At 42.7% G+C, this 23,703-nt stretch overlaps 1 protein-coding gene across 8 annotated transcripts in view; it reads right to left on the bottom strand.

The window, feature by feature from the left end:
- UBR1 (ubiquitin protein ligase E3 component n-recognin 1) overlaps window positions 1-23,703 on the bottom strand; it is a 112,894-nt gene that overhangs the window by 35,267 nt on the left and 53,924 nt on the right. For all 8 annotated transcript variants that reach the window (XR_014789637.1, XM_084847611.1, XM_084847621.1 and 5 more), the window contains 6 exons: window positions 20,330-20,382; window positions 16,582-16,684; window positions 11,353-11,401; window positions 9,740-9,894; window positions 6,762-6,861; window positions 1,473-1,582 (listed from right to left, as the gene is read on the bottom strand). Coding sequence is in view for 7 of the 8 variants with exons in the window: in XM_084847611.1 (XP_084703737.1) it covers window positions 1,473-1,582; window positions 6,762-6,861; window positions 9,740-9,894; window positions 11,353-11,401; window positions 16,582-16,684; window positions 20,330-20,382 (570 nt within the window). In the remaining variant the exon portion in view is untranslated. The remainder of the gene's footprint in view (window positions 1-1,472; window positions 1,583-6,761; window positions 6,862-9,739; window positions 9,895-11,352; window positions 11,402-16,581; window positions 16,685-20,329; window positions 20,383-23,703) is intronic.

Here is a 23,703-nt window from a genome sequence, read left to right on the forward strand (position 1 = left end):
CTTGATCCCTTAAACCATGGTTCTCAAAACTTTAGGATCCCTTACCAGTCAGTTCCATATATGACCTGAAAGTCATACATTCTCCAGTCATGTGTTTTTATAGCATCCCTTAACTCCATCAACAAGCAATTCAAGAATCAACACACAAAGCTGTCATAATCCATTGATAGGTCTTGAACCATCATTTGAGAATCACTAATCTAAACCCATGTATTCAACAGAGTAGTAGGAAGATTAGCAAAGAAAGTATGATTAGTCCTTAACAGGATTTTAGTCCAAGATTAATTATTAAGAAGAGTCCTGCTGGACCATACAAAGGGTCCATCTAATCCAGCAACATCTCTCCACTAGGGTTGAGCAAACATGCAATGTTTGAGTTCACTGAGGTTCTCCAAATTCTTCCTTAATGCATGATTTGCCTCGTTTGCACTCAGAAAATCAGGAAAAATATGCATTTTTAAAAATAAGCATTTTCCCCATAGGCAAAATGTAAAAATGTGGAGGGGGGAGGTTGCACAATCACTAACACAAGTTTGGGAAATTACGAAAACTTCCCAAGTACTGCATTCCTGCTTCTGTTCACAAACTGGGAATGTTCATATGATTTGTGAACAGGAACGGAATTCTTGTACATCCCTAGTCTCCATTTAGCTTTCATGCCTAATAGCCACAGATAAATCTATTCTCCATTAATTTGTCTAATCCTCTTTTAAAGCCATCTAAGCCTATGGTCAACCCCATGTCTTGGGGCAGTGAAATCCATAGGTTAATTTTGTATTATTGAAGAAACACTTTTGTTATAATTTTATTTGAATGTGCTGCCAATTTCACTGGATGAGCCCAAATTCTAGTATTATGGGAAAGAGAAAAAGTTACTAGTTCACTTTCTCCCCACCATGTAAATCTTATGAACCACATACACCCTCCTCCTGTACTTTGTCATCTTGTTTCTATTCTAAAAGCCCATTCACTTTAGCCTTTCCTTATGGTGTTCCAATGCCTTGAGCCTTGATAATTTCTGTTACGTTCCTCTGTATCTTTTTCAGTTGTACAATATCCTTTCTTCAGATGAGGTGATCAAATGCAGTTGCAACAAAAAGGCATTATGACACTGGCCATTTTATGTTTAATCCCTTGCCTAATGATCATTAGCATGGAATTTACCCTTTTTTAACCACAATTGTACAATGAGTCAATGTTTTTAGTGACCAAGGAGCCCAAAGCAGCATACATGATGAAGCAGGATAGGGTGAGACTCAGTGACTGGCCCAAAGTCACCCAGTGAGTAGAAGTAGGTTCTACATAGCTTCAGTTTATAAAAAGAGTATGCATTTAAAATGAATGATTTCCTTCTCAAAGATAGTAACAAAATATATCTGCACAGGTTATCCCATGAAGAGATTACTCTATGCATAATCAGTATCCTGTGGAATTACATCAGCAGGTTATTTAAATATTTTTGCCTTGCTTACCTGTAGTACCCAATTGATCATATCTTTTTGTGATTCCAGCTGCTGAATTCCTTTAAGTTTTTCCAAGATCATTAGTATGTTCATTGCATTCAAAGCAGAGCTTCCCATTCCTTTACAGACAGACACAAGAATGAAAAAACAGCCACATACACATGCTTATCAGAGACCACCATTTCCCCCTTTTACTAATTATTACTATGACTAGTATTAGATATGAGCATGGCTTATAATTACAAACCTGCCTTCTGTCACAGCTGACCCATCACTGCTATGTTAATGATACATTTCACTTCTTTACGAAATGATGATTGCCACAAACAGAAGGCTGCACTGAGCTGGTTTTGGTTCTATGCCTCATTATTTCTCACCAGATGTAACATAATCGAAATGTCTATGAACCCATTTCCATTATAGCATGCAGTTATAACTGCAAGCAATTCGCTTACACTTCAGTTCTTTTGAAAAAGTATTCCGGTCCCCATCGAATGGACTGCAGCACAAGCAGGGATCTCAAGTGGAAGCAGCCTACAGATTAAGGTTGACACTGTCTTAATGCAGGGAAAGCATATCTGCAGACAAATTAAGATCTGACCAGCCTGAATGCTTTTCTCCTTCCTTATTTTAAAACGATGCATACTTCAAAACATTTCCCTAGTAAGCATTTTTTTTTTGGAAATAACTTTTCCTGGCTTTTACAGCTATGCTCCACGTGTAGGACCCTTAGTTCAAATCATCATTCCTTCTAACATTCCTTAAAATACAGAATGAAATATAGCTATATGAAATATATAGTATATAGTACTTATATAGCACAAAACATAGCACACATGGACAAAAGGGCAGTAGTGGCAGACTCAGGGAGGTGGTGGTATAATCTTGCAGTATTGTTGAGTACAAAAAATCTACAAGGGGGGGAAAAACTTGTGGGGGAACCCCCAAAACAGCCCATAACTCAATGGCACAGAATGCTGGAGATCTGAGAGGAATAAAAAATGACAACTGGGTAGAGAAGGAATAAAATGGAGTGGTTGGAAACGGATGAGGGAGGAAGAGACACGGAGATGAAAAGGGTAAAGAGAACCATCTCATTGTCTGGATAGGTCATTTCCTGATTCACACTGAGAAGCTATTTTTAAATGTCCCTAGCAATGGAAGTGAGATATTCCCATAGAAAACAATGGAAAAATCTAAGATTTTAATGTAGCTGGGATTGATCATTAGTGTGCCCTCCCCCACACCCCCTGCAAAGGTAGCAGCAAAGAGTTCCTTTTTTCCTTTCTAGCTCTGTTCTTAGTTATTGTGAAACATGCTTTTTTAAAAAAAGTGGCGAACACAACTTCCAAATTGCAGATTGGAAGGGGTTGGGAGAGCTTATAACATCCTGCAGTGTATCTTACACTAAATACTGCAGGTCAAGCTCTGAGTGCTTCACAGCAGTCCTGCAGTATTGTCCGGTGGTATTAGACACCTATTGCAGGTTGAAGGTTCAACTGAAGTACAACAATCCTGCCATGTTATCCATTGCTTTTATTCCCACATTGCAGGTTGGGCGAAGATAGCCGTATACAATAACGCTGCAGGGTAGTTCACTATTATATCCTTATTGCAGGTTGGAGGGCTTTTTGGCCCACTCAAAAATCCCCCATACTTCTCAGGATGCAACAAAAGTCTATCTATTTAAATTGCCTCCTGAGATCAACTCCCAGACCGAATCAATCACTCAGTTAAATTCAGAAGCCTAATGCTCCATTGACAGCGGGTGCTTCCATACAGAGAGTTCCTAGCACTACCATTTTGCAGCTATTCTGTCTTTTCTTCCTTAATGGATTTTCTGTAGTAAGAAACAAAGATGGAAGAAGTAGTGGCAAAACACTCCGACCACCTGGTGGTCGGAGTCTACTACCGGCCACCCAATCAAGGAGAAGCCAAGGATGAAACTTTTGAAAAGCAAATAGCCAATGTTTTAAGGAAGCATGATGTAGTAGTAATGGGGGACTTCAATTTCCCCGATATTTGTTGGGAGACAAATTCTGCAAAACATGGCCCCTCCAGGAAATTCCTGACTTGTGTGGTGGATAACTTCCTCCTACAGAAAGTAGAGGAAGGAACTAGAGGATCGGCTATCCTTGACTTGATCCTAACCAACAGAGATGACTTAGTGGATAAAGTAGCAGTTACAGGAACTCTGGGGGAAAGCGACCATGTTGTACTTGAGTTCTTGGTTCTAAGGGAAGCAAAAGCCGAGTGTACTCAAACGCGTACCCTGGATTTTAGGAAAGCTGATTTTAATAAACTCAGAACAATGATCAGTAAGGTTCCATGGCAAACAATGCTAGCGAGAAAAGGAGTCCAAGATGGGTGGGAACTTTTAAAAAAGGAAATTCTCAAGGCACAATCACAAACAATTCCAACAAGAAGAAAAGGTGGAAGACAACAGAAGAAGCCAATGTGGCTTCACAAAAAGCTTAGGGATGACCTGAAAACAAAAAAGGACACATATAAGAAGTGGAAAGAAGGCCAAGTAACAAAGGAAGAGTACAGGCAGGTAGCACAGAATTGCAGGGATGGCGTCAGGAAGGCTAAAGCGGAGAACGAGGTGAGGTTAGCGAGGGATGCTAAAAACAACAAAAAGGCTTTCTTCAGCTACGTGCATAGTAAAAGGCAGAGGAAAGAAATGGTTGTTCAGCTATTAAATAAGGATGGCAAAATGATAACAGATGACAAAGAAAAGGCAGAGGTGCTCAATTCCTACTTTGGCTCAGTCTTCTCCCAAAAGAGGGTCTATGACCCCCCTGGCAAAGGCGAAGTACAGGCTGAAGGGGCAGGATTGCAGCTTGAGATCGACAGGCATATGGTCAAGGAACACCTCATTACTTTGAATGAGTTCAAATCTCCAGGGCCAGATGAACTGCATCCTAGAGTAATAAAGGAACTGGCAGAAGAACTCTCAGAACCGCTGTCTATTCTCTTTGAGAAATCATGGAGGACCGGGGAAGTGCCAGATGACTGGAGGAGGGCTAACGTTGTCCCTATCTTCAAAAAGGGTAAAAAGGAGGAACCTGGGAACTACAGACCAGTCAGTCTGACATCAATCCCTGGGAAAATTCTGGAGCAGATCATAAAGCAATCCATCTGGAAGCACCTTAACAACAATGCCGTGATTACTCGAAGCCAACATGGATTTGTCAAAAACAAGTCCTGCCAGACAAATCTGATCTCATTTTTTGATCAAGTCACCTCCCTTGTAGACCGTGGGAATGCTGTAGACATCATATACCTCGACTTCAGCAAAGCTTTCGACAAAGTGCCCCATGATATCCTGATGAGCAAACTTGCTCGAAGTGGGCTAGATGAAACAACGATCATGTGGATCCACAGTTGGCTACAGAATCGGACTCAAAGAGTGCTTATCAATGGGACCTTCTCAAGCTGGGGAGAGGTAACGAGCGGGGTACCGCAGGGCTCAGTCCTGGGCCCAGTGCTCTTCAACATTTTTATTAATGACTTGGAGGAGGAGGTGCAGGGAATGCTGATCAAATTTGCAGATGACACAAAATTGGGAGGGATAGCTAATACTTTGGAAGACAGAAACAAAATTCAAAGTGATCTGGATAGACTGGAGTGCTGGGCAGAAAACAACAGAATGGCATTTAATAGGGACAAATGCCAAGTTCTGCACCTAGGAAAAAGAAACCAAATGCACAGTTACAAGATGGGGGATACGTGGCTCAACCACACTACGAGCGAGAAGGATCTTGGAATTGTCGTCGATCACAAGCTGAATATGAGCCAACAATGTGATGTGGCTGCAAAAAAGGCAAATGCTATTTTGGGCTGCATTAATAGAAGCATCGCTTCCAAATCCCGGGAAGTACTAGTTCCCCTCTACTCAGCACTGGTTAGGCCTCATCTGGAGTACTGTGTCCAGTTCTGGGCACCACACTTTAAGAAGGATGCAGACAAGCTGGAGAGGGTTCAAAGGAGGGCAACAAAGATGATCAGGGGACTGGAAACAAAGCCCTATGAAGAGAGACTGAAAGAACTGGGCATGTTTAGCCTTGAGAAGAGAAGACTGAGGGGAGATATGATAGCACTCTTCAAGTACTTGAAAGGTTGTCACAGAGAAGAAGGCCAGGATCTCTTCTTGATCATCCCAGAGTGCAGGACACGGAATAATGGGCTCAAGTTACAGGAAGCCAGATTCCGGCTGAACATCAGGAAAAACTTCCTGAGTGTCAGAGCAATACGGCAATGGAACCAATTACCTGGGGAGGTGGTGGGCTCTCCCACACTGGAGGCCTTTAAGACGAGGCTGGACAGCCATTTGTCAGGGATGCTCTGACTTGGATTCCTGCATTGAGCAGGGGGTTGGACTCGATGGCCTTGTAGGCCCCTTCCAACCCTACTATTCTATGATTCTATGAACACGGGAGGGGTATGAGTAGAAGACTACATTGGATTCTTCCAGATAAGGCTTTTATAGCACTTTTATAGCTTTTATCTGCCCCAGTCACATAATTTTATGGGGGTGGGGGATGCATTCTAGATGAAGTGGTCTTCCACTTGTGATCCTCCCATATTTACCACGGCTTCTTCCATCTTTTTCCTGCACAATGCTTTTTGATTGGGAGTGCTAGGAGCCCTCCGTCTGGAAGCACTGATCTGGACCACGCCATAAAACATCTTGAATGAGGCAAGATGATGGTGGGGCTGTTCACACAACATGCTAACCCACACTCAGTGGTTGAGTGTGGGTTGTTGTTGAACCATGGGTTAGCGTGTTGTCTGAACCTAGGACATTTTCCACAGAGTGGCTTGTTAACCATGCAGTGTGGCTTGTTAACCACCCAAGAGCAAACCATGGGTTCTCAAGGTGGCTTGTTCGAGTAAAATAAGCCACACTGCATGGTTAACAAGCCACCCTCTGGAAAACGTTCTGAGTTCAGACAACATGCTAACCCACAGTTCAACAAACAACCCACAGTTCAACAACAACCCGTACTAAACCACTGAGTGTGGGTTAGTGTGTTGTGCAAACCCAGTCGGTGTGATAAAAAAACTCATTTGGAAGTACCCTTGCATGCAGACTGGCTGCAGTTTTAAATGTTGAAAAATTAAATTAAAGAAAAAATGAGTAACATTTTGTTGTGGGGTTCCGCTTGTGCGTGTCTGCTTTCTGTTTAGAAACTACTTCTCTGTTGCTGCAGTGCTGAATTCTATTCCTGGATCAGCGAGTTAACTATTTACTTCAGAAAGAGGTTCAGCATGAAGATCAGAAGGCGCACTTACTGGATGCTTTGTGATAAAAGTCAAAGGTCACTTCTTCCTCTGGAGCCTTCTCCAGCTGCTGTTTCTCTTCCAGTAAACCCAAAGCAAGAAGGTGAAGAACCTACAGACAAAGAAACATGTATCAAATATTGCCTCACACATGCATGCTTATCACTTAGGCTGTTACGGTGAAGCACTCTCTGACTGTGCCCTTTCCCCAGATGGTTATGGCTGGCATTTAGGGGGGGGGGGGGGAATACTAGCCATGATCTGGATACTTAGATATTAGCCTGAAGATAGTGCATTAATGAGCTTTTGAACATTGTGGTGTTCCTATACTGCTGTTGAACTGTCCTGCATAGACTCATGTAAATATAAGAAGAGTAAGAATGCTGACAAAAAAGAAGCTAAACCCATAATTCAGAATGAGACATGTCTGTTGATACTGGCTTTGAGTATGATGGTCACACTTTAAATTTGTCTTCCTGGGCCAAATGAGCAGTCTTGTAGTGCCTAATGTTAGAGGAGGTGTAGGCCTCCAAGTTTTGGACTACAATTACCACAGTTCATTTATTTATTTATAGTAAAAACACAATAAAAACAGCAACACCAGCAAACCTTCTAAAGAACAGTGACCACCAGCATAAAACTTAGAACAGACAACCGCAGCCACAACCTAGTCCAATAAAACATAATCAGGGAAAGGCCAGAGTAAAGTAGTATGTTTTCAGGGCTTTCTTAAAAGCTTGCAATGATGGGTAACCCAGATGGTAACTTATTCCAGAGGTGTGGGGCCACTGTGGAAAAGGCCCTCTCTAGGTGGTCACCTGCCTAACTATGCTTACAGGTTGGCAAATGAGAATGGTCTCTCTTCCTGATCATAAAGTCTGGGCAGGCTAATATGGGTGAAGGCGGTCCTTACAGTAATTTAGCCTCAAACTGTTATGGCTTTAAAGGTCAAAACCAGCACTTTAAATTGGGCTTGGAAACATACTGGTAACCAGTGCAGCCGGCGCAGTATAGGTGTTATATAGTCAAATCACCTTGTCCCCACCAACATTTGGGTAGCTGCATTCTGCACCAGCTGAAGTTCCTGAATTGGCTGCAAAAGCAGCCTCACATACAGAGCATTACAGTAGTCCAGCCTGGCTGTCACTAGTGCATGCAGAGCTGGCCCTACCATTCGTCAAAGTGAGGTGGTTGCCTCAGGTGGTAAACACTGAGAGTGGCAGCAAGGTGTTGGAGGAGAGAAGTGTGTACCACGTGTCTCCCTACACCCCTAAGCTAGTCTGCTGCCTTCAGGTTGGTATCCCATTGTCAATGTTGAAGAAAGATGTTCAGTCTTGAAGAAAGGCTTTTGTACATGGAATGGGAGGGGGTACCATCTTGTTCTTCACCTCAGGCAGCAAGATGTTAAAAAGCATGGGGACAGGATAGAACTTTGAGCACCCCACATGTCAAAAGGCCATGGGGTGGAACAAAATTCCCCCAGCACCACCTTCTGAGACTGTTCCTCCAGGAAGGACTGGAACCACTGTTTGGTTAAGGATGTTTGGGAGCTATCATATCGATAGCCTGGGTCATCTCCTCATTCCAAGTGATGACCAGGACGACTGCCAGCTAAGCCTGAAGGAAAATCCCCAAGACCTCAGAAATGGGGAATGGGAACTGCCCAGGTAGCATTACAGATGTTATGCAACATCTAATTTGCATTTTGTGCATGATTTCCCCACTGATTATTTCATTAAATTATGGACCTCTTCATCATTTTGAGCTCTCTTGGCCCCAAATTAGGCAAACAGGGGGGGAAAGAGTTTAAGCCTCAAACATTTAAACTAGCAGGATGCAAATACCAGGTTTAGGGTTACGCTCCTAAATGTGGAGCAGAGTTGTGAAAGCTGTTGGCCTTGGTGGACTTAGCCTCAATGTCAGTGGCAAGCAGGGCCTGTTTCCAGAGAAAAGCCCAAAGCCATGATGATTGCTTGCTTGCTAAGTCATTGGCAATGGGCATAGGAATCAACAATGTGACTCAGACAAAGCAGGCTCAATCTATTTCCGGCGGTAAATAGTGATTTACTCCTACATGCGGAGCACTTGTCAAAGGCAGTCACCTTCATAGCCATAAGCCCTGGGAACAGCTACTGGAGCTCCCAGAGGTGTAAATGCAAAAGTGAGACAGAAGGAAACATGTAAAAGAAAAAAATATGAGGAATTTTTGCCTAGCTCAAGCTCTGAAGAACAAGAGCATCGAGAAAACTCCTTGATAATGTTGCTGCTGTGGCTGTTGAAAGGAATGGAGTGGGAAGGTGGGGGTTATGCCCCCCCTGAGTGAGCACATTGACAGTGGGCGGCCCACCAAAAAGCCTACCTCTAGAAAGTTCCGAATGTGTGTTTTTGCTTAGTGGCTAACAGCAGCTTGGGGTGGGGAGGGAAAGAAGGGGGGATGATTTAAATTATAATACAGTGTAGGAGGGAAAGGGTTAAACATGTCCTCTGCTGCTATTGCGCAGGCGAACTGGCTAGCCTTCCGCAGCTGCTTTTGCATAAAATAGCCATTGGGAGAGGCAATCGATCATGCATCTCCTACTTTATACGTGTAGTTTGGCCCTAATAGTAGTTTAGCACATGTGAACGTGCTATTGTTTAGATGACAATAAAGCAGGTATTATTAAAAACTATATTGCAGTTTTGACACATACTCACTATGAAGTACAAGCATTCGCATTTGGATTGAGCAATAACCCAAATGTACTACTCTGACACACATGGGAAAAGTAAATGCTAGGATAGCATTTCTAGCTGTTCATGGCACATAAGGTCTGCTTATTCAATGTTTTACCATGCTGAGAATTATTATATGGGATTTATTTTTAAGGGAGAATATACACACCTATAATAACATATAATGGGGAAATCCTAAAGAAACTGAAGATTGCATTGCAAAAGTGTCATCCCCCACACACCCCAATCCTAGAAGAAGAGACGGTTGTCAAACATACCATCTGGATCATAAGTTCTGTCCACAAGTGGTTTTCCAGCTCTAGTGCTCTTTGCAAGACAGTTCTAAGAATGTGCATCATGATATCAGAGTTCAGAACTTTCACCACATTTCTGAAAGCAGCACTGAATTCTGGAGGTGGAGGAGGTGGCAGTGCTAAAAAAAAGGTGAATTGATACTGATGCATTACTAACTTACCAATTGTGTTATGAGACGAAGAAAGAAGTACAAACATTCGCATTCAGCTGTGAGCCATCAAGTGATATATAGGCAGGTGTGAGGTGGATACTATTTTGGTGCATCATACTTATATGGTCAAGTTCAACTGGATATACTTCCTCTTGTGAAGTGTTCTGGTAAAACTCTGAACTAACCGAAGCAAATAAATGAAGATATGAAACTGCCTTATATTGAGTCAGACCACTGGTTCAACTAGCTCAGTGTTGCCTATTCTTACTGGCAGTACATCTGCAAGGTCTCAGGCAGACTTCATTCCCTGCTCTAATAATCAGAGTGTCTGCCTAATAAACTTTGGCATAAAGTAACTGATTGGCCTTCCTGGAAACTAGTAGGCTATCATTTTACTTAGCACTACCCATTAGCTCCTCCAGCAAGATATTAACCGGTATGCTCAAATAATTTTTATGCAAAATGCAATCCTTGCAAAGCAAAACTATAGGAGCCAAGAAAAGACTTGAAGCTGAAGCACCATCCTAAACTAGTGAAGCAAGATGTAACTAAATGGCTCACTTTGCACATAATGACAATCCAGAGTTCTTAAAAAAAAAACCAAACCCTGGGTAGTCATGAACAAGTGAGCATGCTACTTCACATTGTAAGCAGGAGCAGCTAAACAACCCAGGAACACTCTGTCCCTGTATTGCTTGCCATGATTCATGAACCAGAACCTCTGGCTTGTCTCTCCCCTGACAAGCCAGAATTGGAACCCAGAGGTTTCACCAGTTAAGTGGGTTTAACATCACAGCAAACAACCCAGGGGCGGAGTGTCCTTCAGTTGTCTAGCCGCTCCTGCTTGCAACAGGGGCAATGGCATAGCATGCACTAGCATGTGTGCTCATCCACAATAACCCAGATTTGGAAAACATTCTAGGTTATTGTGACATGCAAACTGGGTCAATGGCTCTAATCCACATCTCCACAACTCCTACAGGATACTGGACAAGGGTGTTGGAGGAGTCCCCACCCCTTCCCTGCTAGGGTGGCAGATTGTATAGATGTTTTCCGTCAGTGCCAATCTCAGAGTCTTACAGAACAATGCCAATACAGCAGCACCTATGAAAGTAATGAAGACAATGCTAAGATCTGTCCTTACTGTGGAACAAATGGAGAAATGATCACAACCTCTACACTGGGCCTAACTGGTCTGTGCATCAACAAAACAGCACACATAATTGGCACACGGAGCCATCAGAGTTCTCAACTAGTTTCTTGTTCATATGACAATAAGTGACTCAGCAATGAGTTGACATAACCAATCTGTGATCATCTTCAGGGATAATGATAACTACCTCTGGATCTTAATTTTTATTTTACTGCACTGCAGATACATCATCAACTCCCTCTGCACTTATCTCACCCATGCCAACTTTTTACCTTCATCTCTGTTTTCTTGCACTCTTCTTTTTTTCTCCATGTGTTCAGCCTGTAAGAAACATCAACTAATTTACCTCAGAATATCAACAAGATTCATACAAGATGAGAATCAAGCTAAATTGCTTAAGAATCAAGTAACAGGAACTCTCTCAAGTGTTGGACTGTGGCTCCCAGAATCCCCCATCCAGTCATACTGGCTGGGGGATGCTGGGAGTTGTGGTCCAGCACATCTGGAGGGCACCAAGTTGGGGAAGGCTGATCTACACAATTGTGTTTAGGAACGGCATGCTTGTTGGGGTCAGTGGGAAGTGGCAATATAAGATAACAAAAGGAAACCAACTTGTCACTGTATTGGTTTTCAAAGTGGAGCTCCTAGCTCGCCTAATGTTGAGTTAACTTCTGCATAATCTACTTTCTTTCAACTAGAATCCTGACATCCACCAGCTGGAGCCAGGCACAAAACAGTGTTTTTGTCTTCTTTGGTTAAGGAGTGGAGAGGGAAACCTCCAGGAAAGTCACCAAGAATCTTTCCCTTGATAAACAGCTGTCACAGAGGTTGTCGCAGAGGAAGGCTAGGATCTCTTCTCGATCATCCCAGAGTGCAGAACACAGAATAATGGACTCAAGTGACAGGAAGCCAGATTCCGGCTGAACATCAGGAAAAAAGTCCCAACTGTCAGAGCAATATGACAATGGAACCGATTACCTAGTGAGGTGGTGGGCTCTCCCACACTGGAGGCATTCAAGACGAGGCTGGACAGCCATCTGTCAGGGATGCTTTGACTTAGATTCTTGCATTGAGCAGGGGGTTGGACTTGATGGTCTCATAGGCCCCTTCCAACCTACTATTCTACGATTCTACAATAATGTTATAACAGCCTTCCCCAACCTGGTGTCCTCTAGACCAGCGGTTCTCAACCTGTGGGTCGCAACCCCTTTGGGGGTCGAATGACCCTTTCACCGGTGTCGCCTAAGACCATCGGAAAACACATATTTCCGATGGTCTTAGGAACCGAGACACTGCTCCTCTATCCGTCTCCAGGCGGGTCCGCCCACATGCAGATACGCCCACATACGAGTACCCGGCGTGATGACATCATCGCGCCAACCCCATCACATACACCCCGTAAAAATACAGGTGTATGCGACAGAGTTGGCGCCATAATGTACTTATGCGGACCAGTCACACATGTGTAGAGAGCAGCTACTGTGTTAAAAGCAGCTACTGTGTTGAAAGCAGCAGTATTGGAGGTAAAACGACACTTCATGAATTATAATTACTGGGTAAATGTAAAATCATGTACTGTAAAATCATTAACTACTGCAAAAAAAAAATATCTGTACCATGGGAACTTAATCTGGATGCTGATCGGTCTTTTTATATTCAGCTGTGGTTGATGTGAATACTGCCCCCTTGTGATAGTAACAGGTATGTAAAAACAACAACACAGAGAATGGTAAATCATAGGAAACTTTAATGAACTGTATTGACTGAACTATGCCATGTATCATCTTTTGTATTATTAAAGCTATTGTTATATATTATTTTCATTAGCAAACCATCCCATGACAATGGATCGTGTAGAGAAGAACGTTAAGAAAAGAAAATATAGTGAGGATTTTTTACAGTATGGTTTTGTAACAATGAAAATACATCCTGCATATCAGATATTTACATTACGATTCATAACAGTAGCAAAATTACAGTTATGAAGTAGCAACGAAAATAATTTTATGGTTGGGGGTCACCACAACATGAGGAACTGTATTAAAGGGTCACGGCATTAGGAAGGTTGAGAACCACTGCTCTAGACAACTCCCAGAATTCCTGACCATTAGCCATGCTGGCTGGGGCTGATGGGAGCTGAAGTTCAAAACATCTGGGGAAGCACTAGGCTGGGGAAGACTGTGCTGGAGAAAGGGCGGGAGGAAGAGGGCAGGAAGAAGAACCTGTAGCACAAGTAAAATATCCATTTGTTAAACTTCAAAGAGTGAAACAAATTGCTTCCCTATCCTTTGTGTATACACCCATGAGCATAACATAAATATTTTCCTTTGAGCAGAGTCAAGCAGATATTCACTCACACATTCAGACCAACAAGGGAATATAAGGAGACCCATGGGCTCCCACCCGCTACCCCTCCTGTAAAAGCTTCATGACTTGGAGTCTCAGCTGGTTCCCAAATTAAAATGTTTTTTTTTTTTTTTAAATCACAAACATGCTAATAAATGGTTGCCACTACCCCATCATTTTTAGGCATGGCTGTCTCATTTGGTCATATAAAACTGTATGTAACATATAGTATGGAATATTTAAATATTAGTAGGCAAAGATGCTTTAAAACCAGGCTTTAAACTCAAGAGTTAAACTGGTGCAATAAAAATAGATACTTTTAAAAAAATAAAATCATTTAGCTCAGAATCCAAAACTTTAAAAGAAGCCATGTAGTTCTAAATCTGGCTAAAAAAGCCAACTTTTTCTCTGATGGTCAAAGAGACAAGGAACATGCAACTCTTATTTCTAAGGGCTTCTCCACACGAGCGATTTATTGCACACTCGTGACTGGCCACTCATGGAAGTTAGCGGGTCCTTTACATAACGTCATCAACCTCCAGGACGTCTCCCATGCCTTCCCCCGATAATCTCACTATAATCTCACTCATAATGCACTATTTAAAATTATCGTGGGATATTATGAAATATGCCCAGTGTGTAAAGTTGGTGTTGCGCTATAATACAGCTGCTACACAGCACTATTTCATTGAACCTTATGGAGCACTGCAGAGAGGGGAGGTTTTCAATAACAAATAACATGGTTGGAGTCTAAAGGAGCCAATAGCGAACGCGGAAAGACTCCAGAAGAAGAAAGCCTGGTAAGGGTGCGTGTTTTTTCCTTAATGTAGAGGTGCCTTAAGAGTCCTTTTTCACACAGCCCAATCCTTAGGTAGTTCAGCCAACACCCTACACACAAGCCACTTGGCTAGTGTATTGCAGCAACACCCACAGCCCTCAGAGTCTTACTCTGGGAACTGGGAAAATGCCAGTTCGTGCCCTCACCCCGTGCCCGGCTTGCCTGGCCGCGGAGGGGGGCTGTTGCGGGTGGAGGACGGGACAAGGGCGAAGGCCATTGGCCTTCGCCCCTGGGGTCTCCAAGGGGCGGGTCTAGCCAGCCACTATTTAGGCCGCGCTGCCCCGCAGCCTCCTCATTCCGGCTATTCCAGCTCCCTCCCTCCCGCCCTTAATGCAGTGCGGGTTGTCTACTGGTTGTCCTATTTTGGGGGCCGAGTAGGAATTTTGGCTCCTAGTTGCATTGGTCAGGCTTTGGGTTTTTTGCCTACTTCGCACTGCAGTTCCGACACTGAGCTGAATACGTTAAGCTAGCACTCAACGATATGAACTTCTGGTCACATAGCTGCACCGGCGGCTCCGGGCGGGCTCTCCACTGGGGGAGTGGCCAGGTGAGCATTCGTAGGCACCGTTTCAGGTGACTGGTAAGGCCTGAGGCTTCCGGCTCAGGGTTTTGTGGCCCCAGTTGGGAGATACAGCTTACCTTTGAGGCCAACCCTCCTCACCCACTCGGGTTTTGTGGCTTGAGGGGGGGTGACAGGGGAAGGTCTCCCAGCCCAGAACTGGGTATGTCCGATTGGTGGGCGAGGGCAGACGCCTCGCCACAGACAACAAATGCCTCACTCTACACCTGTCATGTTGGTCTTGTTGTGGTGTGCCCGCCGGTGCTTTCTTCGCAGATTGTAATCTATCAATAAATGTGGCCCTGTTTATCCCAAATTGATTGGTGTCGTCTCGTCATTTCTCCCCTGTCCACTTGCAATTTCTAGTTGCAAGGAAGTCAGCTCATCCGCTCCCAGTTCCCTGTCTGCCAAAACCTTGGAGTGTGTTGCTGGAGCAGCCTGGCTCATGAGAGATAAAATCATGGGGTAGTCTAAAGGAACCCGCCAACCTCCAGCATTTTGAAATCGAAAGGTTTAAAAAGGTAACATAAAAGCGTGTGTGAGAGAGGTAAGCAGAGTACAGAGTAAAATGAAACACAAAGTTAGTATCAGGCTAGGCTTAATTTGAGCCAACAACTAGTTACATACTGCTTCCAATGGGAAGGTGGCCATACAGCATGAGGGAAGTCATGTATTCAGGAAAACATTCAGAGATGCATCGGATGAAGACAAAACCTATTGGGGATCATTCTGCCTTTATCTTGGGGGATAGGAGGGTGGATGACTGACAGCTCAAGACAGCCTAATGGAAAGGTGCCTGGCCAGCATGACAAAAGTCATGTATGCAGGAGAACTTTCAGAGATAGATGTTTGGGGCAATTCTTGTTTTGCCTAGATTGGGGAAGAGGTGAGAAGTGAAGCTATTTCCCAGCTGTTGTACTAGACAGTTGTTTATAGCATCCAAGCCTTGCCTTGTGGATTCCAAATGAAATGTGCTGGCTCAGCCTTGAAGTCCTTGGTCTAATTAACAGGCAGGATTTGGGCCACCTGTCATTAAACCTGTCCCCTGTGACATGGACTGATCAAGATTCCACGTAGTCTCTCTGAGGCTGCAAGAGGCAGGGCTTGAGAAAACCAGTTAAACAGTAGAGCCATGAATGCCTGGTATCTTGCACCTGAGCAGAATCACCACCTTTCTGCTTGATAACAAATGTATTAGCATTTTAATTGAGAATTTGAGGGGGAATAAAATTTCCACATAATACCTGCCCAAATATTAACCAGTTCTCTCCAGTTTTTATCTAAGTGACAGAGAGAGACTAATGACTAGCTGTGTAGGCTACCAAAATAAAGGTTTGCCCTTTTAAATGGCAGTTAGCCGTGTTAAGTTGGCTAAACCATAGAGCAATCATGATAAATATCGGTTGTTAAACACGAGAGGCCATAAAGATTGTCTATAAAAAGAAAAGGTCTAGATTAAAGGTGACCAGATAAAAGGAGCTTGCAAATTAAAATTGTGTCCAAACAGGTAATAAGTGGCTCTTGCAATCCAATTAGGCCAGTTATTATCACCAAGGAAATATCTCTCTGAAAAGCCAATGAAGTTAATTTCACCATATATGTAGCCTGAGAGGTAAAATATATATATTTATTTCGCATTCATTTTAATTACCATTATTGCTTCTCTTCCTCATGTCTAACAACGTTAGTTAGTCTGTACGAGAGATGCATGCCCATGTCCTAGCTCTGTCTTTCACTGTCAATTTTATAGTTCCTTACCTTGCTGTGTTGAGGCTTGCTATAATGGTAAAAGAATAGGTTGTACTCCTTGAGGCACTCTTCCTTCAGTTCATAAACTCCATGGCCTGATATGCCTGGTTTTCTTTATTTAAACAACAACAAAAAAGGTTATAATCAAATCAGACTATTGGCTGATTACTTATGTTGAAGCAAACCAATGATGCAATTATTTTCATTAAAAGCATTAAAGGGAACAAAATGATATTTTGGGAACACGTAAGGATTTAAGAGCTCTGCTGGACCAGACCATGGCTGTCTAGCTGAACATCCTGTTTCCCACACTGGCCAGCCAGTCGCCTACGGGAAGCCCAGAAGCAGGACATGAGTGTAATAGCATCCTCCTGCTTGTATGCCCCATATACCCAGTAACCAGTATTCAGAGGCAAGGTGCCTTTGATCCTGGAGGTAAAATACAGCCATCGTGTCAAATAGCCACTGACAGCCTTATCCTCCATGAATTGGTTTAATCCCTTTTTAGAGCCATCTAACTTGGCGGCCATCAGCACATCTTGTGGTAGTGAATTTTACAGTTTAACTACGCGCTGTGAAGGAGTACTTCCTTTTGTCTGTGCTGATTCTCCCATCACTCAGCTTCATCTGATAGCCTTGGACTCTAGCATTATTGCGGGGGGGAGATGTCTGTCTACTTTCTCTACATCACACATGAGCAACCCAATGCCCATGTTTGACCACTGAGTCTTACGGAGCCCTGTTCAGTTTTCCCCACTCCCAGGGGATCGATGGGGAAAAGATTTCTAATAGCACCGTGGGAACAGTGCGTCAGGAACAGCTGCATTGGAAGCTAGCAGCTATGTGCGTGAGAAAGAGAGAGTAGGGTGTGTGTGTGTGTGTGTGTGTGTGTGTGTGTGAGAGAGAGAGAGAGAGAGAGAGAGAGAGAGAGAGATTGAGATTGATTGGAGGGGCAAAGGGGACACCAGTCCTGGTCATGCCCACCACTGTCTTTGACCACACCCACTGCTGGCCTATGGCCCATAATCCACTGCCCATTGCAGCCTTCAGGGCAAAAAGGTTGCCCACCCATTTTACACAAGGCATAATTTTATAAAGCACAATCATGTCTCCCACTACTGCGTTCTTACTCGCCCTTTTCCTAAGCTAAAGAGCTCCAAATATTGTTACCTTTCCTCATAGGGGAGTTGCTCTATCTCCCTGATGATTTTGGTTTACCTCTCCTGCACCTTTTCCAGCTCTACAATATTCTTTTCAAGATGGGGGAACCATAACCATACACAGCATTCCAAGTGTGGTCACACCATAGATTTCTATAAAAGGCATTACGGTATTAGCAGTTTGGAAATAGGGAAGGAAAGTTGGATATAATTCAAAATTCCATCACCACCTTGCAAGGAGCTGTCGATTTAATTAATGCGTCATGGCAAAAAACAGAGGCAAGAATTAACGAGCTAGAAGACCGAGTAGCAGGGAATGAAACTTCGACACAAATTTGTTTTAAAAATATCTGACAGAATTTCTCAACTGGAGGCCTTCACGAGAAGATCCAATGTACGTATTATTGGGACTAAAAATCTGTCTAATGATGTAAAATTGCCTATTTTTGTGGATAAACTTTTACATGAGATACTCCCTATCCCATTTGATTATTTACTTGATATTGAGCAGGCATTTTGTGTGCCAAATGCGAAAGGGACTGACTATACCATCATAGTCCAATTTGCAAAGGTCTCCACAAAGAATTATATCCTGCGTTTGGCAAGAGAGGGTGGACGCCTGTCCTGGAAACAAGATAAAGTTATGTTATTTCCAGACTACATCAAAGAGGTGGCAAATAAATGGAGGCAATTTATCAAAGCAAAAAATATGGCAAAACAAATGAACTTACAATATTACTTAAAATATCCTGCTACACTTTGTATCGTGTCTGAAGGTCAGATGAAGAAGTTTATAAATCATGAAATGGAAAATGTGTAAGATTCCTGTTACAGCCCCATGAATTGGAATCTTTAAACAAGCTTTGTTAACTGTTTGTGTTTAGTCTACATGATCCAGGCTAGGTCAGAAGATAAATGATTATATGTGTATGTGTATATATATATATGTATGTATATATATATATATATATATATATATATATTCGTTTATTCTCTTTCATCTTTTGTTTTTTCTTGCTTTTCTTTATATTTTTTATTTCAAAATAGATATGGTATGCTGTATTTAAATTAATTGTTTGAGGGTACAATGTGTACTTGTATATCTGGTATAAAATATAAAATATATTACTGTTGAAGGTTTATTTTAAGTTTTATTATTATATAACACTATATTCCTTTTTAAAAAATTATTATAATTATTATTAGTAATAACCTAGGCTACTGGGAATGAACAGTAGACCTGTTTCTTGGATATAAGACTGATGGTATGATATAGAAATGTAAGGTTGTTTATTAAACTGTAAGATCGTTAAGGTTATAGATATAGTTTGTAAAATAGAATGGCATCGGAGCTGGGGGTATTGAAGATTAAATTTAATTGTTTAAGGGGGAGGGAGAGGGAGGGGGAAGGGGAAAGAATCTTCTTCCTTTTTATTCACCTCCTTCCCTCCTCCCTTTGCCTTTTCCCCCTTTTTTCCCCTTTCTTTTTCCTTCTTTTGTTATTATGGTGTCCCCATCAGAATATTGTATTGTTGGGAATAGTACTGATCAGGTTGTTGGTATGTTTGGTATTGTATATTTCATTTATAAAGAATGAATGAATGAATGAATGAATGAATAAATATAAAAAGGAAACAGGGAAGGAAGTGTCACACCCTTATCAGGTGCATAAAGATTTCAATTGCTAGTTTATAATTAACAGAGTGTTACTACAGAAGGACAGAAGCACTGTTTCTAATACATAGGTAAGTCAGTCAACATATTACTTCCACCCTGGTTTTTCTGCACTGGCTTCTGATCCTAATGCAAAGTGCTGTTTTTTTAATGTACATTGTGGCCCTCCAGATGTTTTGGCCTACAACTCCCATCAGCCTTAGCCAGCACAGCCAACAGTGAGGGGTCATGGGAGTTGTAGGCCAAACATCTGGAGGGCCACAAGTTGCCCATCCCTGACCTACAGAGTTCTATACAATCATATTTTTACCCACACACTAATAATCTTGGAGCAAGAAAAAAATTCTCAAAATCCAAGAATGATGAATTTGAACTAAAATATCACAAGCTATGATATTTGTGATACAAATGTTATTAGAGCTAGCAGCAGTCAACTCTTTTGAAAGAAATGCTATATATCAGTGTTTTTAAACTGTGTTCCAGGGAAACTCAGGGATTCTTCACAATCTTATCAGGGGTTCTCCGACGTGAAGATGAATTGTGCTCACCATTATTTACATTTCCTTGCAACTCACAACATGTTAGGAATGTTGAAGAATACATACTCAGTTCACACAGAACAGTACAGTGAAGTCCAACCAGATTAACTTGTCTTAGAATATGCAACAGAACACAAGACTACTCATCAGACAAGTTGGTTAGGAAAATAATCCCCCTCAAGATTAAAAAAAAAATGAAAAAAACGCAGCTTGTAGACTTTGATGTCCAAGTAAATGGATAACCACCATTGGCTTGAGCACAAATTTGAAGTCCTGCTTTCTATGAAACTTTGAAAGCAAATCCACTTCAAGTGCCATGTTTGTTGCAGAGTGACAAACATAGGTCATCATTCAACTACTGATTTAAAATGAACAAGAGCTTACTTGAATATTGCCACTTTCTGGATGACCTTCTCCAAACCAGTCTCATTGTTTTCCTGTAAAAGAGATTTGATGTGTTACGATGCTGACAAAATATGTCTGATGAAATAAAGTAAATTAAAGCAAATCAAGTTCCGTACGTATCAAAGAGGAATACTGGTTCTTACTATGAAGGTTTCTTGCTGCTGGCATGTGAAGGGTATCAAGTGCAGGCTTATACTCTCTTATTTGCTCATGTGACTAAGTTTTTTGATACTTCTGTCTTCCTGGAGTAAGCCCCTTCCAGTTGTATACTGTGGACACGGGATGTACTGTACGTCATACTCTAGAGAAGGGGTGGGCAACTTGTGGTCCTCCACATGTTTTGGCCTACGACTCACATCATGCCTCACAATTGGCTATGTTGGCTAGGGCTGATGGGAGTTGTAGGGGAAAAGATTGGGAGGGCCACAAGTTGTTCAGCCTTGCACTAGAGAGATGCAGGCCTTAATCTACCAAGCTATGGTGGAAGTGAATACCTTTTTCCAATGGGGTATGATGAAAAGATGACAAATACGCTGTCAGATTGCCTGAAGGTGAAAGTGCACTGGGTGTATATTTTTAGAGCTCTACAGACATCCAACTTACTCCAGAGGTGTTCAGTATGGTGGAGGATTTGGGAGAGAAGGAAGGTAGAATTTGTTCCCGAGAACTGTGGAATAAGGTGTTAACCTTTGGAATGAAGAAGAGGTCTGGTCTAACGACAACTCTGTCCTTACGCCAGTCCTTGAAGGAGAAAGCGCTGATCTCCTATGAATGGATGTTAGTGCAGCCAGGAAGGCCACCTTGAAGGAAAGTAGCCTTAGTGCCACCAATTTTAGTGGCTGAAATGGGGGCTTAGGAAAAGCTTTCAGGACCTCTGGAGGGTTGATGCTCCAGAGGTGAATCTTCAAATGTATGGATGTATGCCAAGTGGTCTGGGTCCTAGTTTGGAGAGAACTGATGAGATGGCCAAGGCTCATCTCCTTAGGGTGTTAGGCTTGAACCCCATTTGTAGACTATAGGAATGCTAATAGTTCCTTGAGCCCTGCCTTTCCATGGCTCATTGTTTTCCTTATACACCACCTAATGACGCCTTTCCACGTGGCTACATAGATATGTATGATGGATTGTGTTCTGAAAGAGAAGAATTTGCCTGCCACCTCTGTAGAATATCCACACTTTAGGAAGGTCCTCTTGTCAGTTTTCTATGCAGCTAAGCACAGCTGTTTGGCCCAGAAGACAGGCTGGTCCTTGCATCAGTAAGTCCCTTTTGTTTGGGAGGAATCATGGTTGTGTTGACCCTAGCTGTATTATCTCTGAGAACTAGGGTCTTCTTGGTCACAGTGGAATGATGAGTATGACCAATGCCCGTTCCCTTCAGATTTCTCTCCCTCACATTAGGAGAGGATTCAGAAGGAAGTCAGGGAGAAGGCCTAGGGATCATGCTGTCATTAGTGCATCTGCTGCTTTGCTCACTCTTTTGGAAACTTGAAAAAGAACCACGCAGTTTTGTCATTTATGGGGGAGACAAAGAGGCTGAAACTGAAGGGGCCAAAGTGTCTGAATCATTTTGAATGTAGTCAGGTTGAGGTTCTGTCGATGGATCAAGGTCCTGGTGGTTGAGCCAGCCTGCCTTCTTGTCAAATATTCCCCCTATGTGGTGCACAGTGATGGATAGAAGACTGACTTTGGCCCAAGAAAGTGGAGCAGTTGCATCATGGTTCAGGAAGGGGGATCTAGTCTCCTCTTATCTGTCGATATGTGCCTTTGCCATGGTATTGCCTCTTCTGATGAGGGTGTGGGATTGATGAGTCAGATGTGGGAATGATGTCAGGGCTAGTCAAAGTTCATGGAGCTCCAGTCAGTGTATGCTATATTTGGACTCCTGAATCGACCAGGTGTGCTGAAGTACATGATTCATGCAGTGTGCTCCCCATCCCTGGAGGCTGGCACTGAAGTTACGAGGATCTTGACTGCATTCTTCAAGGGGAAGGTTGTTGGAATTAAGTCACCACCTGAGTGATTGTCTCATTTTTTATGGCAGTAGGAGCTTGTGGAAGAGCTTTTTGGCGATGTCATTCAGGAACAGAAGTAGGAATCAGTGTAGTTTGAATGGAACTTGAATGGAATCAAAACCATGGAACAATTTCTGTGCAGGAGATCATGACGCTTAATGTGTATGCTAGAGTCATTAAGTATGCCTTCTTGTGAGCAAGAAGGGCCTGATTTGGGGGCCCTTTTCTGGGACAGAAAAATATGACTCATACTTGTATTTATCCAGGTGCTCTATCTGCTGGTAGACCCCGGGTGCTATTCTGCAAAGATGGATGAAGGTAACTCTTACAGTTGTTCATTACAAAACTAACACTGAAGCATCTGGAAGACAGATTCCTCTGTAACAGATTGCTCATCTGAACACTCTTTTTCCTCGTTATCTGAGGCAAGGGGGGATTCTAAATTATTTTTACTGAGGTGGGACACCATGTTAGCTCTAATAGATTAAGTGTCTCAAGGAAGAGAAAACTGATTATCAGGGGATTCTTTAGTTCTGTTATAGGGTGTTTTACCATATGACAAAGCATGGAGATCGGGTGATTCCCTGTTGGACTAAGCTGATTTCCTGTTGGACTCAGCTGACGAGTGAGAGGGAACATGGAGTACCTTGGGTGTTCATGCTGGGGTGCTGATTCTAAATTCTTTTTCCCCTGAGACAGGGAGACTCAGAGGGCAAAGGGGATGCTGAAGTGTCTACTCCTTTCAAGGGTCCATTTTCTTCCCCTGCTTCTTTGTAGCTGCTCAGTATTATCACTCATTATGGCACCTTTGACTTTCTGAATGAATTAGGCATTGAGTATAAATCAATATACTGTAAGTGGGTAGTTCGTCTGCCCGGCTAGTTGATGTTCAACCTGTTCTGGAGGGGGCTGCATTCCTCCTAAAGGATCAGGTTCGTAGTTTGGGGGTGTTCTTGGACCCAGAACTGTCACTTGAGGCACAGGTGAACTCAGTGGCATGAAGCACTTTTTATCAGCTTAGACTGGTATACCAACTACGCCCTTATCTGAACAGAGATAGCCTAGCTACAGTTATCCATGCTCTGATAACCTCTCGTCTGAATTACTGCAATGCATTATACATGGGTCTGCCTTTGAAAACAGTCCAGAAAGTTCAGCTAGTCCAAAATAGGGCAGCAAGATTGCTAACAGGGACTGGCCAACAAGATCACATTACGCCAGTACTTTTCCAGCTGCAATGGCTGTCAGTCCATTTCCAGGCCCTGATTCAAAGTGCTGGGATTAACATTCAAAGCCCTTAACAGCTTGGGGCCAGGTTATCTGAAAGATCGCCTCCTCCCA

The sequence above is a fragment of the Heloderma suspectum genome, chromosome 1 (genome assembly GCF_057233095.1).
Source record: "Heloderma suspectum isolate Gila_16-S chromosome 1, 16-S_ref, whole genome shotgun sequence".
In the NCBI taxonomy this organism is placed as follows: domain Eukaryota; kingdom Metazoa; phylum Chordata; class Lepidosauria; order Squamata; family Helodermatidae; genus Heloderma; species Heloderma suspectum.